At 44.5% G+C, this 17,063-nt stretch overlaps 1 protein-coding gene across 2 annotated transcripts in view; it reads left to right on the top strand.

The window, feature by feature from the left end:
- The window catches only part of SYAP1 (synapse associated protein 1), a 31,847-nt gene extending 15,123 nt beyond the window's left edge, over positions 1-16,724 (top strand). Inside the window, exons 5-9 of one of the 2 annotated variants that reach the window (XM_027095800.1) lie at positions 4,323-4,462; positions 11,500-11,648; positions 13,005-13,063; positions 13,514-13,661; positions 15,784-16,724. In XM_027095800.1, coding sequence (XP_026951601.1) covers positions 4,323-4,462; positions 11,500-11,648; positions 13,005-13,063; positions 13,514-13,661; positions 15,784-15,911 — 624 coding nt within the window. In that variant the 3' untranslated portion in view covers positions 15,912-16,724. The remainder of the gene's footprint in view (positions 1-4,322; positions 4,463-11,499; positions 11,649-13,004; positions 13,064-13,513; positions 13,662-15,783) is intronic. The other variant, XM_027095801.1, reaches the window with a different exon arrangement.
- The last annotated feature ends 339 nt before the right edge of the window (positions 16,725-17,063 follow it).

Here is a 17,063-nt window from a genome sequence, read left to right as displayed (position 1 = left end):
GCGGGCCTCTCACTGTTGTGGCCTCTCCCGCTGCGGAGCACAGGCTCTGGACGCGCAGGCCCAGCGGCCACGGCCCACGGGCCCAGCCGCTCCGCGGCATGTGGGATCTTCCCGGACCGGGGCACGAACCCGCGTCCCCTGCATCGGCAGGCGGACTCTCAACCACTGCGCCACCAGGGAAGCTGTAGGTTTTATCTTAAAGGCAGCAAGGAGTCATTGAAGGATTGTAGTCATAGGTAAAATATGTTTTTCTTGGGATGGGAGAAATGGGACTGGAGACAGGTGCCCATTAGGAGGCCGGTGTAGAAACCCAGGTGAAACATGATTGGGACAACTTCAGGCTTTGAAATGTTTATTTTGGAAGGTAAAATAACTAAAAGCCATTGAGGGGGAATTCCCTGGCGGTCCAGTGGTTAGGACTCCACGCTTTCACTGCCGAGGGCCCGGGTTTGATCCCTGGTTGGGGAACTAAGATCCCACAAGCTGTGTGGCACAGCCAAAAAATAATAATAATAAAATAAAATCCATTTAGGCTCAGAATCGTTCTTGCCTTATTAATGTAGGAATTATCAGAAACCAAAAATATTGTTAAAATCCAATATGAGGAAAATGAGATGAAACTGCCGCTATTAGTGCAGTATAAACTGCTGCCGTCTGCTGGAGGAGAGCTTGGGCGATCTGTGGCAAAATCATCATACTGTTGCATTAGAAAGCCCACTTCCAGGAATTCAGTCTAAAAAGGTCACTTTAGAAGGGAATAAAAAGTGTAAAGTGATGTTACTTGCACGGTTCTCTATAAGGAAAGATTAGAACCAATCTAAATGACTACTGAAGTGGGCCTGGTTAAGTAAATTATGGCTCATTCAGGGTAGACATAGCTACATTGGAGATGGAAAGACGTTCACGACTCTTGAGTGGAAAGGAAAAACAGATGTTGTATTCACACAGACACGTGCGTGTTTGCAGAGAGACACGCATCCAGGAGGGTGTTTGAGGAAATATCTTACTACGGTTGTCTGTGGGTATTGGGATTTTTGACTGTGTTTTTCTTTGGTGTTCTGAATTTTCAAAAAATGGATGTGTATCATATTTACAAACAAAAAAGCTGTTTAAGAAAAAAAAAGAAATCGAATAACAACAATCAGTCTTAATTGTTTGAGTGATCCAAAACAACAGCCTTTTGCCTTGATTATGCTCAGTCTGTGGGAAACGGGGTGGTTTGGAGACATTCCTTTATATGTTAATCAGTGTGAGTCCTGCTCCATCTCAGGAGTTCAAAACCGTCCTCGTTCCCTAGGAAATTTGCCTAATCCAGGAAAGCTTTGTTTGCCCTTGGATCTTTCATTTTGTTTACTTCTTGACTAACTGAAGAGAACTGGTCCAAGAGAAACATGGACTCTGTCAGAGCTCTTCCAGGTTGGGCATAGTAGGTACTGGTGCGCTGGAGGTTCACAGTGCTGCCCACTCAGAATGTCCACATTATGTACTGACCATGCAGTCATGGGCCATATGAGGGTCTTCTGTGATGGGGATGTTTTCTCTAACACAGTCTTGGGTTGGATTTCTTTTTTTTTTTTTTTTTCTTTTGGCCACACTGCACAGCTTGTGGGATCTTAGTTCCCCAGGCAGGGATTGAACTCAGGCCCCACAAGCACCGAGTCCTAACCACTGGACCGCCAGGGAATTCCTGGATTTCTTTTTAATGAGACTCCAGTTTTAATATATTAATGATAAAATGTTTGTATGATGCATTTTATTTTGTCACTGTGTTGACTGTACCTCTTAATGGATTGTGAATTCACTAACCCTTAGTTTAAGGTATCTTAACCTAAGCCTGAGTGCAGCAGCATGAAGAATAATTCACTTGGGACTTCCCTGGTGGCACAGTGGTTGAGAATCCGCCTGCCAATGCAGGGGACACAGGTTTGAGCCCTGGTCTGGGAAGATCCCACACGCCATGGAGCAACTAAGCCTGTGCACCACAACTACTGAGTCTGCGCTCTGGAGCCCGTGAGCCACAACTACTGAGCCTGGGCACCTAGAGCCCATGCTCCGCAACAAGAGAAGCCACCACAAGGAGAAGCCCGTGAGCTGCAACAAAGAGTAGCCCCCGCTCACCGCAACTAGAGAATGCCCGCCCGCAGCAACGAAGACCCAACGCAGCCAAAAATAGTAGCTCTATTTTTAGTTTTTTGAGAAACCTCCATACTGTTTTCCACAGTGGCTGCACCAATTTACATTCCCATCAGCAGTGTACGAGGGTTCCCTTTTTTCCATATCCTTTCCAATGTTATTTGTGGTCATTTTGATGAAAGCTATTCTGACAGGTGTGAGTTGATATCTCATTGTGATTTTGATTTGCATTTCTCTGATGATTAGCAATAATGAGCATCTTTTCATGTGCCTGTTGGCCATCTCTATGTCTTCTTTGGAAAAATGTCTATTCAGGTCTTCTGCCCATTTTTTAATATATTGCAAATATTTTCTCCCATTCAGTAGGTTGTCTTTTCATTTTGTGAATGGTTTTCTTTGCTGTGCAAAAGCTTTTAAGTTTAATTAGGTCCCATTTATTTTTGCTCCTGTTTCCTTTGCCTTAGGAGACAGATCCAAAAGTATTGCTGTGGTTTATGTCAAAGACTGTTCTGCCTGTGTTCTCTTCTAGGAGTTTTAGGGTTTAATGGTCTTACATTTAGGTCTTTAATCCATTTTGAGTTTATTGTTGTATATGGTATGAGGAAATATTCTAATTTCATTCTTTTACATGTAACTATCCATTTATTTATTGATTGATTTTTGGCTGCGTTGGGTCTTCATTGCTGTGCGCGGGCTCTCTCTAGTTGCGGTGAGCAGGGGCCAGTCTTCGTTGCGGTGCACGAGCCTCTCACTGCGGTGGCTTCTTTTTGTTGCTGAGCACGGGCTCTAGGCGCGTGGGCCTCAGCAGTTGCAGCGCACAGGCTCAGTAGTTGTGGCTTGTGGGCTCTAGAGCTCAGGCTCAGTAGTTGCGGCGCATGGGCTTAGTTGCTCCATGGAATGTGGGATCTTCCCAGACCAGGGCTCGAACCCATGTCCCCTGTGTTGGCAGGTGGATTCTTAACCACTGCGCTACCAGGGAAGTCCCCCCGGCACCATTTATTGAAGAGACTGTCTTTTCCAATTGTATATTCTTGCCTCCTTTGTCATAGATTAATTGACCATAAGTGCATGGGTTTATTTCTGGGTTCTCTATTCTGTTCCATTGATCTAGATGTCTGTTTTTGTACCAGTACCATACTGTTTTGATGACTGTAGCTTTGTAATATGGTCTAAAGTCAGGGAGCATGAGCCAGCTCTATTCTTCTTTCTCAAGATTGCTTTGGCCATTTAGGGTCTTTTGTGTTTCTGTACAAATTTTAGAATTATTTGTTCTAGTTGTGCAGAAAATGCCATTGGTATTTTGATAGGGATTGCATTAAATCTGTAGATTGCCTTGGGTAGTATGGTTATTTTAACAATATTAATTCTTCTAATCCATGAACATGGTATATCTTTCCATCTGTGTCGTTTTCAGTTTCTTTCATCATTGTCTTATAGTTTTCCAAGTACAGGTCTTTTACCTCCTTAGTTATTAGATTTGTTCCTAGGTATTTCTTTCATTTTGATGTGATGGTAAATGGGATTGTTTTCTTAATTTCTCCTTCTGATATTTCATTGTTAGTGTATAGAAATGCAACAGATTTCTGTATATTAATTTTGTATCCTGCAACTTTACCAGATTCATTGATGAGCTCTAGTAGTTTTTTGGTGGCATCTTTAGGATTTTCTATGTATAGTATCATGTCATCTGCCAACAGTGACAGTTTTACTTCTTCCTTTCCAATTTGGATTCCTTTCATTTCTTTTTCATGTCTGATTGGCAAGAAATGCCCTGGGAATGCAATGGTGACTGAGAAAGACTCAGTGACACTTCTCCGCAGATCATGGCCAGGCAGGGGAAAGTCTCATTGTTGGTTCCCTTGCCGAGCCTTGGCTGAACACTTGCCACCCTGCCCAAAGGGCTGTTTGCGGCTCAGTAGCCGTGGGCCAGGTGGCTTCCCCCAGAGGACTCCTCAGCCTCGGGCCTGGCTGTAGGCCTCCCACGGTGCTCTCTCCAGTTGAAACTGTTAAAGAATATATGAAAGGATTGGTCATTCTCCACTCTCTCTAAGGCAAACAGGTTAATGACAGCTCAGTGTACTTTGCGGCTGAAGCATTTAGGAGAATTCAGTGTGTCAGATCACTGATGTGTTATTACTTATTAATTGCAGTCTATGGTTTTCCCCATGTTTTTCCTCTTTTTTTGAAAGGACAAGAGGAACTTCCTTCGTGACCCTCCAGCCGGCGTGCAGTTTAACTTTGACTTTGATCAGATGTACCCTGTCGCCCTGGTCATGCTCCAAGAGGACGAGCTCCTGAGCAGGATGAGATTTGCCCTTGTTCCTAAACTGTAAGCAGTGGGCTCTCGAGCCAGAGTGGCATGTATGGCCCTGGTCATGTACCGGGTATCGGAGAAGAAGCATGGGATGGGGGCCAGGATGCTCTCAGACGCTCTTTGTGAAAAGGGGCTCTGCGGCCCTTCAGCAGCACCCTCCCAACCCCACCCCCCACGTAGGGTGCCATGGAATCAAAACTCAGGGTGGACTTTTTGGGAATTTTGGGGTCCAGATGATGTGTGTTCTTCTTCCCCAGTTAGAAGGTAGAACAAATTTTCCTATAAAAACAGCAGAAGTGCCCATGCCCTCCTGAATAAAATTAAGGTCTCCTGAGGCCCATCAGGGCCTGGCCGCTGCCTTTCCTCCACTCAGGCTCTGCTCTCTGGCAGCAGCAGTCTTGCTCTGCTTCCCACCCGAGGCTTCTCCCTCTGCAGATCTCTGCTCGTCCGTTAAGCTTCAGCACGTGCATCCTGACTTCTGTGACATGACCGTCAGCAGAGGCCACCTCCCTTCCCCTCTGCCACCATGGGTTCTTCCTCACCTTTTCTAATACCAGTGCCTTCTTTTGAATCTGCCCCATTTTTAAAGTCAGCGGTCTTTGGTGTTCCGTGACTGTTCCTGTTTTATGACTCGCTCTTCTTGTTGTATGATGTTGTATTACTGTTCTCTGAGGACATGAAGTCTGGCTTTCTTGAGATACCCTTTTCGCTATGCTCTTTCACTGCATCTTGGATTTGGGCTGGCTCTGTGGTTCATGCTGCAGGCTTTTCTTACCCGTCCTTTGGGACTGTGTGCTCACCAGGGCCATTTGGGCAGAGCGGCTCAGTAGCCCTGGGCCGGGTGGCTTCCCCTAGAGGACTCCTCGGCCTCTAGCCTGGCTGTAGGCCAAACAGTGGGGAGAGCCTGAGCCCTGCAGCTTCAGTACAGCCATGTGCCCCCGTTCTCAGCTGTACCAACTGTCCCTGAGTGCAGAGCCCTGGGCTCCCGGTCTCTGCTGTGCGGGAGTTCAGTCCCTGGCTGTCTCACCGCTCCTTGGGGCCTCGGCACCAGCCTTCAGAGCCGCCCGGTGCCTCCTGCCTCCACGGGCTGCCTTTGAGAGAAGAGTGGCAAAGCTCTGGGGTCAGATGCGCTCCCGCAACTCGAAAACCATTCGAATCACCCCAAGCCGCACGTTGGGCTCTGCCGGTTTCTCAGGACTGTCCAGAGGCCCTGAGGCACTCAGATGTGTGGCCTGGGGTGCTCGTGGCAGGCATGTAGTTTTGGTTATTGCCAATTCTGCATTCCCTCTCGCTGCTGCCAGTAATTTTAGATTTCTTTTAAGCTTTGGAGAATTGATATTTGGCAAATAGTATTTTTGTTTTGTCACCAGCTACAAAAACTGCCCATTGAGTAATATAATTCCAGTTTCCTACTGCTTATTCTGTTAGGGAAGATTTAGAAATTAGGGTTATTTTTTATGAGTCTTTATCTGTTAGGAATATTTACTGAAGTATTTATGGATGAAAGGACATGATGCCTGGCATTGCCTTAAAATATTCCAACCCCACCCAAAGAAAAGCATTTATGCAGGGGAGAGGGGCATAGGTTTTGAAACGTGGTTGGCAGAATGCTGGTAAGTGTTGAAGTTAGGTCACAGGTACATGAGGGTTCATTGTTCTAGTTTCTCTACTTTTGTTGAAATTTCCATATTAAAACAAAACAAAAATGAGCCATCACATACAAATATAAGACTTCTGGACTTTTCCTTCCGGACATACAGAAGTACAACCTGTATCATTTGGGACATTTTTTCTTTTTTTTCTTTTTTAATTAATTAATTTATTTATTTTTGGCTGTATTGGGTCTTCGTTGCTGCATACGGGCTTTCTCTAGTTGTGGCAAGTGGGGGCTACTCTTCCTTGCGGTGTGCAGGCTTCTCATTGCAGTGGCTTCTCTTGTTGCAGAGCACGGTCTCTAGGCATGGGCTTCAGTAGTTTTGGCACGTGGGCTCAGTAGTTGTGGCTCATGGGTTCTAGAGCATAGGCTCAGTAGTTGTGGCACACGGGGTTAGCTGCTCCACGGCATGTGGGATATTCCAGGACTAGGGCTCGAACCCGTGTCCCATGCACTGGCAGGCAGATTCTTAACCATTGAGCCACCAGGGAAGCCTTGGGACACTTTTTCTGAGTAGAAGCCATCATTAACCAGGAACAATTTAGAAAACAAAACAAACACTTGCTCTGTATTTCAAAATGCCTTTTAGTGTGTTAGCACTTCCCTGTGACAGCAGTGCTAGCACCAGACAAGGCCCTGCTGGTGTCACAGGGGCACCCTCTGAGGCCTTCCCACTGATGACAGTAGGGAAGTCACAAGTCTTTCCAACCTCAAGCTGTGACGTGCCCATTGTTTCCCAGAAGGTGTTCACAGCATACGAATACTTTAAAATAGTCCATGAAGGTATATGTGGTCAGATTAACGTTTGGGCGTTGCTACAGCCGATGGATTTCTTTATCATAGGACTTCTCAGAACCGTTAGTGTGTCATCTGCTTTGTGACTCTCTCCGTAGGGCAACCGAATATCTCTGCAGTGTGCCTGTGATCGCTTCCTCTTACATCAAGAGGGAGAGACTCTGGAAAAGAAAACAGTCCAGATGTTATTAAGAGAGCAGACATTGCCCTTGATCACTGTAGAGAGATAGTATTCCTGTTTTATTTTGGACATTTCATAGAGGTCAGAATTAAAACTGACCTTGAGGGTTTCCCTGGTGGTGCAGTGGTTAAGAATCCGCCTGCCAATGCAAAGGACACGGGTTCGAGCCCTGGTCTGGGAAGATCCCACATGCAGTGGAGCATCTAAGCCTGTGCATCACAGCTACTGAGCCTGCGCTCTAGAGCCTGCGAGCCACAACTACTGAGCCCTCATGCCACAGCTACTGCGTGCCTAGAGCCCATGCTCCGCAACAAGAGAGGCCACTGCAATGAGGAGCCCACGCACTGCAACGAAGAGTAACCCCCACTGTCCGCAACTAGAGAAAGCCTGCACACAGCAACAAAGGCTCAATGCAGCCAAAAATAAATTAATGAATTAATTTTTTTAAAAAAACCTGACCTTGAAAATATTCAGGCAGCCCACTACCTCCTGGGAAGGCTAATCTCAGTTTTGTATAGCTATGATGTTAGGGTTTAAGACCCTTGAACGTATGTGGGTAAACAGTCAATCCTAGTTCCTTCATTTGGTCCCCAGGTGTCCTAGTCTCTGTACCCCGTCACCATCCAGGGCATTAACCTGTGAAAGTGAGTTCCCCTAAGTGAATATGATGTGCTGTCTCATTGCAGAACAGCACACCGTAGTGTGTCATGTTGCTTTTTTTTTTTTTTTCGGTACGCGGGCCTCTCACCGTTCTGGCCTCTCCCGTTGCGGAGCACAGGCTCCGGACGCACAGGCTCAGCGGCCATGGCTCACGGGCCCAGCCGCTCCGTGGCATGTGGGATCTTCCCGGACCGGGGCACGAACCCGTGTCCCCTGCATCGGCAGGCAGACTCTCAACCACTGCGCCACCAGGGAAGCCCTGTCATGTTGCTTTTTAATGCAGCCTAAGCTTTCCTTAGCTCTTCCAGCAGCTGCAGTGTACTACTGTTTGCACAACTAAACTTGTGGTCGTCTTTGACCCTTTATGAACCATTGTTAAGTCAGGTCTTCCTCCTGTGATCTACTTCCAAGAGAAAAAGACAGTTACGGGAATTCCCTGGCAGTCCAGTGTTTAGGACTCAGCACTTTCACTACCTGCGTTCAATCCCTGGTCAGGGAACTAAGATCCCAAAAGCCATGGAGCAGCCAAAAGAAAGAAAGAAAGAAAAAGACAGTTATGAGGCCTCATGATTATGGGAAGTGCTGCTGGGCACATAGTAAGAACTTAACAAGTAAGAGGTCATTTTTCCTGTGACCATCTGTTTTGGCCGACAACTTGTCTTATTCATCGCCGAATCCCCCCAGTACCTAGCATAAGGCCTGATGCATGTGGCATTCGGTAAATATTGGTGGAATTAATGAAAGAAAAGATGAGTTGTGTCTAGCTGCCTATCGTCTTGTTACCTGACCTAGCTTGTGTAGATAATCGTGCATTTCGCTTCCGTCACTTAGAAAGCTAGCTCCCTGACCCAGCTTCACCATTCTTAGATGTGACAACAGCGTGTTCTGATGTCCTGTCTAAGGCCAGCCCTGTCCTCATTCACAAACCTGAGTCTCAGTATTTTTTTTCTGTTCTCACTGGTTTTCTTCTACTCCTTCAAAGTCTTTTTCTGTCATGCTTTCTTTCTCGACTTTCTCTGCTTTCCCTTCCATTCTAAGAACCTGCATCCCTTCTATTAAACCAGGGGGTAGAGAGGCATTCTCCTACCCTTTTGTCCTCTCTACTAGCAAAGCATTTTTAGAACATAAAATGAGGCACAAAAAAAAAATCCACACATCCTCCGCAGGTCACCAAAGCCGTTCCTTGGCTGTCCTTGTTTTGTATTGTTGTTGTTGTTTTGGGAGGGGGGTGTTTTTTGTTGAGTCATGTTTTGTCTTCCACCTTGGAGATTTTTACTTAATTACTCTGAGGTGAGCACAGTCATCAGTGTTTTTTTTATTATTTTGAAACAATCACAAACTTATGGAATGGTGGCAAGTACAGTATAAAGAACTTTTTTAATGAATCCTTTGAGATGTGATACCCCATCACCCCTGAAGCTTTAGTGTGTATTTCCTACAAACAAAGATTTCCTACATAATCAGAATGTAACCATCCCAATCAGGAAATGGTCACTTAATGCCTTATTACTGTCTAATTCTCAGACCCTATTCAGGTTTTACCATTTGTCCCAATAATATCCTTTTTAGCAAAAGGATCCACTTCAGACTCACATGTTGCATTTACAGTAGTTTTAGTGTCTCATCAGTCTCCTTGAGTCTGTTGCATCCTGTCAGGTGGCACGTATTGCCATTTTGTTCCACTACTGTCCACACTTTGGTCACTTGATGAAAGTGGTGTCTGCTAGCCTTCTTAACTATAAAATTACTCCTTTCCTCTATGAAATTAATAACTATTTTCTGGGGAGGTACTTTGAAGTTCTGTGAATATCTCATTTCTCCTCAAATTTTCCATGTATTCATGTATTTATGTATATCTCTGTGGACTCATGGTCCTGTTTTATGCAATGGTTATAATCCACTGCTATCGTTATTTATTTTGATGCTCACATCATCACGTATTTGCCAGTGGAAGCCTGTTCAGGCTGGCTTCTGTGTCCTTTTGACTCATCCCCATCATTTTTTTTTAAATTTATTATTTATTTATTTATTTATTGTTGGCTGTGTTGGGTATTCGTTGCCGCACACAGGCTTTCTCTAGTTGCGGCGAGCGGGGGTTACTCTTCGTTGCGGTGCAACGGGCTTCTCATGGCAGTGGCTTCTCGTTGTGGAGCTCGGGCTCTAGGCGTGCGGACTTCACTAGTTGTGGCACGTGGGCTCAGTAGTTGTGGCTCGCGGGCTTAGTTGCTCCGCGGCATGTGGGATCTTCCAGGACCAGGGCTCGAACCCACGTCCCTTGCATTGGCAGGCGGATTCTTTTTTTTTTTTTTTTTTTTATTTTTGGCTGTGTTGGGTGTTCGTTGCTGCGTGTGGGCTTTTCTCCAGTTGCAGCGAGCGGGGGCTACTCTTCGTTGCGGTGTGTGGGCTTCTCATTGTGGTGGCTTGTCTTGTTGCAGAACACAGGCTCTAGGTATGCAGGCTTCAGTAGCTGTGGCACATGGGCTCAGTAGCTGTGGCTTTTGGGCTCTAGAGCACAGGCTCAGTAGTTGTGGCTCGCAGGCTTGGTTGCTCTGCACCATGTGGAGTCTTCCCGGACCAAGGCTTGAACCCGTGTCTCCTGCATTGGCAGGCGGATTCTTAACCACTGCACCACCAGGGAAGTCACCCTACCATTTTTTGAGCCCTTCCTTTCTGGCATGAGATAGTCCTCCAGGCTCACCGTGTTCTTCCCCTGCTGTAACCCTAGAATTGGCCATTTATCCAAGGAGTTCTGGTTCCTTTTAGTGGAAAGTGGTGTTTAGAAAGCAAAGTCTAAGCATTAGGCATGCTCATGGTTATTGGGGTGTCACTCTTCCTTGGCCCACTCAGTGGACAGAGCTAGTGTGCTCATATAACACACATGGACTTGTTTGCATCTCTCTCAAATGAAAACCATGTGTTCACAGTGATACTTCACAACAGGGATCATTCTAGAGTTTTCTCTTTCCATGATTGTAACTCCCTTTTCTGATGGTGAGAAACCTGGTTTCCACTATCCTTAATATTTTTCCTTAAGCAATCAATCCCCTTGCGAGTGACCAATCTTCCTTTTTCACCACCACCCACTCCCGAGCTCAGACACCCTCCTCTCTCTGCTCAGGCTCTCACTCTCCATTCCAGGCCGCCCCCGTATGGATACTTACCTTACCCCTCTTGGGCGCCAACGCCCCACCCCAGGTGACTCTAATGTGCAGCCAGGTTTGAGAACCACTGAGAGTTCTCAGGTTGAACTGCACTTCAGTCTTTTTTTTATCAACCATCCTCCACCTCATTGCTAACTGTTACTGATTGCTAGTTATTTGCAAGCTACCAGACATTTCCTCTCATGAAGAGCAACACCTACAATACTTTATTCTCACTGCTTGAAAGCGTTTAATCCTTCGGTAAACAGCAGACAGTCGGTGGAGCCCCGGCTCTGCTTCCGTCTCCCAGGTTGCTCATGGTGCTTTGAAAGCAGTACCCTGTTTTCCTCTGCTGAGGGCAGTGTTGGTATTAAAATACCAAGAAACACTGAGGTTTCATTAGTGTTCTATAAACTTGTCTTTTGCTGCTGTGGAGAAGATAGCTATTCTCTTTATCCTGTTATTCAGCTTTCAGTTCAAAAGCCAATGAGAATTTCGTTTGAGCCTCATTCAGATTTGAAAATGTCCCTAAAAGTCATCTGTTCCCATCTCCACTGCAACAGCTAAAACGCTGCACACACACTATGCATGCCTTCTCAAATGTGGTGTTTATCTTTGAAAGTGTGAAGGAAGAAGTGTTTTGGAGGAACTACTTTTACCGCGTCTCCCTGATTAAGCAGTCAGCCCAGCTCACGGCTCTGGCGGCCCAGCAGCAGGCTACCGGGAAGGAGGAGAAGGGCCACGGCAGAGAGGATGAGTTGCCACTGACAGGTATATTCAGAGAAGATGTCACTCTGTGGGAAAAAAACAAAAGAGTTACTTTTAAAATATTCTTCATTTAGAGATTCTCATGAGCTTGTCATCATGTGTATACCAGAAATGTCATCGTCATCTTAGGGAAAGTTCTTTTCTTTCCAGAGGAAATGCTCATTCTTCCCTTGTTGCCCTCTCTCTGACCCTGCTCACCGTCTTCCCCCAGCTTTCTTTTACTTTGCTGTCTTTCTCTCGTTCTTTGGGTTTTTTATTTCTTCCTTTTTATTTCTCCCTCCGTCACCAGTCGTCTTCCCATCTCTTTCCTTGCCCTTTTTATACCTTCTGTTCTCCGCTGACTCAGTTCCCTGCTCTGCTTCATTTCTCAGTCTTCCATTCAGCCTGCTCATTTCCCCAGTACTCCAGTCTGCAGAACAGAGCTAAGATATCCAGCCTGGAGCTAGACACGAGTCACCTACACATGTGACTCTTCCTTATTCTGACAGTTTTACCCCTGGTTTTGGGGGAAAGTGGTTTATAATATCGGCAGTGATTTAATACCTATAATAAAAATTGAAACAAGATATGTATTTTGTGTCACATTTTTAACGTTTAATGAACACCTGCTGTGTATAGGTACCCGTTATAACTGGAGACTTATCCGTTCATGGAATTTTACATGATTACACAAAACAATGTGTCCTAAGGCACAGGTTGTACGGACCACTAGGAAGGTACCTGACACTGCATTTAGGATCAGAGGAATGTAATGAATCTGCTCTACACAGTACCATTTGGCATTTTGCATGTAGATGTTAATATGAATCCCAGGTGTCTCTCATTCTTTAGTATTCCTTCTTTATTACTTTTATTGGAAAACGCCATTTTACCCAATACTGCCCGTGTATCAAGATGGGCTTAAGACAGGATTCAGTAAAGCCCGTCTGTGGTTAGGTTGAGAAGATAGAAGACGCAGCCTGTGAGGAAGAGGAGCCACTGTGCCTGAGCGTTACATTTTACTTTGTGAGAAAAGGAAAACTTGATAAATAACGTCATTCTCATTATCCTAAAAGAAAGAGCAGAACTATTCTTCAGTGCATTTTGCTAACACTGAAGTCAAAATTTATTTCCTGCTGGAAATCTTACATAAGGGGTATTGAATATGATGATACATATTAAAAAGATCCCCAAAAGAAAGAGGCTGAGATGGTTTCATCTGGGTAGTTCTTACTGCAGAAAAACGGAAAGCAGAACATTAAAAGCTAATTTCTGTAAATTATTTAGTATGATCATGCTTGTGGCTAATTTAGTTGTTGTTATAATATGTATTCAGAATTGAATCAAGCAATTCTTGTCTCTTTTATTCTCACTTCTTAGAGGCAGTACGGCCCAAAACGCCACCTGTTGTAATCAAATCTCAACTTAAAACTCAAGAGGTAATACAGTTTTACATTATACCTAGTAGCTGATGTCTGGAAATGAAGTAACTCTGTGTTGACTATCTCAGATAGCATTTCAAAACTACTTATGAATATGGGTCTTATCTGTTCTGAAGAAGAGGGGTCCGGTACTTGGAGAGTTAAGGACCTACAGCTGAGACGTGAGACGATTCCCTGGCATCAGTAGTTCAAGATGTGCTCGTCAGGGATGGGACAGAACGATTGGAGTGATCCAGACCATGAATGAGCATAGAGATTCAGGTGGTAGCTCATGGGGTTACCGAGCCAGTGTGCAGGTTAGGAGGTGGAGAGCAGCGACCATCTGACTAGCAGAGGAAGGGAATGAAAATGAGGCTGCATTAAATTGTGAGATGACCATAAACACGAGCTCTAGTCTTTATATGTCGCTTCAAAAAGCATTTCCAGAGCTCATTTGTTGCATTTCAGGATGAAGAGGAGATTTCTACCAGCCCAGGTGTTTCTGAGTTTGTCAGTGACGCCTTCGATTCCTGTAACTTAGATCAGGAGGACCTGAGGAAGGAAATGGAGCAGCTGGTGCTGGACAAAAAAGAGGAGGAGACAGTCGCGCTGGAAGGTACAGAGCCAACGACATCACCGTTCCTGTCCCCAGTGCCGAAGCTGACCATAGAAAATTGTTATTCTGGAGCAGATACACAAAACTGTGTCGTAACTTTTGCATCAAAACTGCTTCTCTGTTGCCCACTAGAAGGTGGATTCTAGCACACGTGACCTCATCTCCTGTCCCTCTGCCCTTCTAAGCACAGAGGCTTAGAAAGGAGAAACAGATCCAGAGAGGTTAAGTGAGTCTTCCAAGGCGTCTCAGCCCTGAGAACACATGGCCAGGAGCGGGCAAGAAAGCAGGCACACCCCTTCACGTGGAGATGCTGCCCTGCGGCCTTCTGCTTTCAAAGCTGCGTCCTGCTGGGGTTTATACTGTAGGTAGAAGACTCTTTTCCCAGCTGCTGTGTGCCACTAGCACATCGCTTCTGGGAAGAAGTAGGCTGCCTTTAAGAAACCAAATTAGCTTAAAAACTAAGGTAATTTAGAAAAAAAGTGCAAGTGATGGGACTGCGTTCTTTGGCACATCAGGACAAATTACTGGCTTTCTAGTAGATAACAAGCAAAGGCTTGGGTTAATCATCATTCATGAAGCCTTCAGAGACTCACCATCGCGGAAGCCAGCTGTTCCCACTGTTGTGCAGAAAGCACCGGTGAGAAAGCTGACCTCCCAGAGGTGAACCGCCTGCCCACGTGCACACTGCACACTGCAGAGGGACTCTGCAGGAGAGAACTGCTGGGGGAAGCGGCTGGTGGGGGAAAGAGAAGCGAGTGGGGAAGTGAAAATCTGGGCTCGCTCCCCCCAGACCCCTTGTACCCCATCTATTTTCTGATACGATGGCTGCTGGCCACCGCGGAAGGAAGGCGGGCATGCGCCCCGCGTGCAGCAGGCAGTAGCTCGAGCAGACTGTGCCCTGCTTCCCTTGCTGGTGACGACTAGTAGCAGAGAGCCCACGGAGACTGGAAGGAAGCCTGGTCAGGATTCCCGTGGCGTTGGCTGGCCGTTCTGGGCAAGCTATTCTTTCTTTGAATCCCTGCCCTAGTGATAATTTGGACCACTTAATATTCTTTCATATGTTAGTTGTCTTGGCCCCCCAGCTAAATTGTAAGTTCCTCAAGGGCAGGTACACCTTGTCTTTTTATCCCCTACAGCACCTAAAGTAGAGCTTAGCAGCCAGTAAGCACCTAATATTCATGAAATCGGTGTTTTGCTACGCAACATGGTCACTGCTATAAAAAATTGAAAATATTTGGTTTTTCTTTTCTCTATAGGTACTAAGTTTAAGGTTTATTTTTACAAGATGAAAATGAATTTTAGCTTTTACTTTTTAAATAGCTGGTTTGTTTTCTGGCTGTTTTATAACACTACATAGCAGATGCCTTATCCTATATGTATTTGCATACACCCGTATATTGAGCGTCCAAGTGGCAAGTTGCAGCTCTAAATCTCACCGGTGTGAGAGCTCAGGTAGAACCCACATGGGGGGCCAGGCTTTGGCGAGAGACTGCCTGACTTCAGGTCCTGGTGTCTTTTGCCACTCGTGGGAGACCACTAAGCACAGACTGTGGAGCCCTGCAGATGTGGTTCCATCTGTATGTCTGTCACTGTCAAGCTGTGTGACCTTGGGCAAGTCACTTAACCTATAAGCCTCCATTTCCCCATCTGTCAAATGTGTATAACTGTATCTTTGGTCCACGTATTGTTCTAAGGATGAAAAGAGTGATATGTAGAGAGCACTTAGCCCTAGGCCTGGCTGAGTGAGTGCTCGAGAAACGTTAGCTGTTTTTGCTACCATCATCATCATTGGTAGTGGTAAAAATTAATTTGCGACCAAATATTAATTATCAATTATCCATTTAAATAGAAGGAAAATCAGAGACCTAGGTAAAGAAAAATAACATGCAAAACTTACTGACAACATCTGATACCTTTGCTTCTACATTTAATAAGTTTATCTTTCTAATCATATTAGTTAAAAATCTGTTCAATTTTTCTGAGCGCACACAGTGCTGAAGGCTGACACGGTAAATATTTCCGTGGTAGGACTTACACAGGTAGTTATGGTGGACTGCATTGTTAAGACTGGCATTAAAAATTCAGAATCTTTTTTTTTTTTTTTCTCATTTGTTTCTTTTAGAGGATTCTGCAGATTGGGAGAAGGAACTACAACAGGAACTTCAAGAATACGAAGTGGTGACAGAATCAGAGAAACGAGATGAAAACTGGGATAAGGAGATAGAGAAAATGCTGCAGGAAGAAAATTAGCTGAAATAAAAGAATAATCCTTAACATTCTGCAACTGACATTAAATTCTAGATGCTGACACTCGCTGAATCAGAAGGCACAAAAGAGTATGACTTTATGAAATTCAAAATTATCCTTTTTTCAAGCTGAAACTTGGCTCTTCTACTTAAGAAAAAGTACATAGGACAGTTATTCTAATAATCAAAAAGGGATGTTTTATGTAACATTTCTTTAAATCTAGTTAGCGATGTTCTTGTAGTCAGTACAGACATCTTTGTCACAGAAACACAAGTAAAATTTTAGAGTTCTGTTTTCCGTGAGGTCAAAAATAAAATATATTCTTCAATTGTCGTTTTCTAAACATTTGTACTTCTTGTTGCATTTTTGTTGATACATATGCGTTAAAGTACCTACTTAATGAATTGATAACTATCAAAATGACCAAATGGTACCAAAGAACTTAAGAGGAAGCACTTTCAGAACTGTTTTCTTGCAAGTATTTTCTAAAATTCCATCTGGAAGCCAAAAGATAAAATAATTATGTTGATTATAATGATATAAACATCACTTAGTTTGACATTGAGAAATACTGTTTCTCAAAAAATATATATTTGTTTTTCTTTGGGGCCTTTTTTTTTTTAAATTATGCCACATTTAGTAATGTTTTCCTAAATTTCACATCGTGCTTTTTGTAGAAAGCAGGGTCTTTCATCCTTTTAGTGTTGATGACTGTCAGAAGGCTGTTCACCTTAAAATCTCATGTTGTTTAAATCGTCACCACATATAAATGTTTTTGCTTTTTTTGTCTTAATTAAACTGTCAGTCTTTATAAAATTGTGTTCTCTGAATACAACTTTTGGAACTTCATTGATCAATCCTGCCTGCATTCTGCTGTAGCAGCACGACCGTTCATAGAACGTGGTTACTTGAAAAGGACAGATGGCTGAACATCCGAACACTCCACGGCGTTTGCTTCCCGAACCTTTCGGATTTTTCAAAGAGGCTTTATTTCATAAAGGGGAGTAGAATTAAGACAGTTCTTATAGGGAACATGTACTTATTTACAGTCTTGATCCCATAAAAATTAGTCTGTGGTCCTCTGGCAAAGATATAGTCAGCAAGAGAATTGGGTGCTTAGGTTTGTAGTTTGGGATATGCTCCTGTGAAGAAGCC

The sequence above is a fragment of the Aethalodelphis obliquidens genome, unplaced genomic scaffold, assembly GCF_003676395.1.
Source record: "Aethalodelphis obliquidens isolate GAN/ISIS:26980383/991018 unplaced genomic scaffold, ASM367639v1 scaffold94, whole genome shotgun sequence".
NCBI classification, from domain to species: Eukaryota; Metazoa; Chordata; class Mammalia; order Artiodactyla; family Delphinidae; genus Aethalodelphis; species Aethalodelphis obliquidens.
The sequence above is the reverse complement of the archived record's forward strand: the minus strand, read 5'-3'. Positions and strand labels throughout refer to the sequence as shown.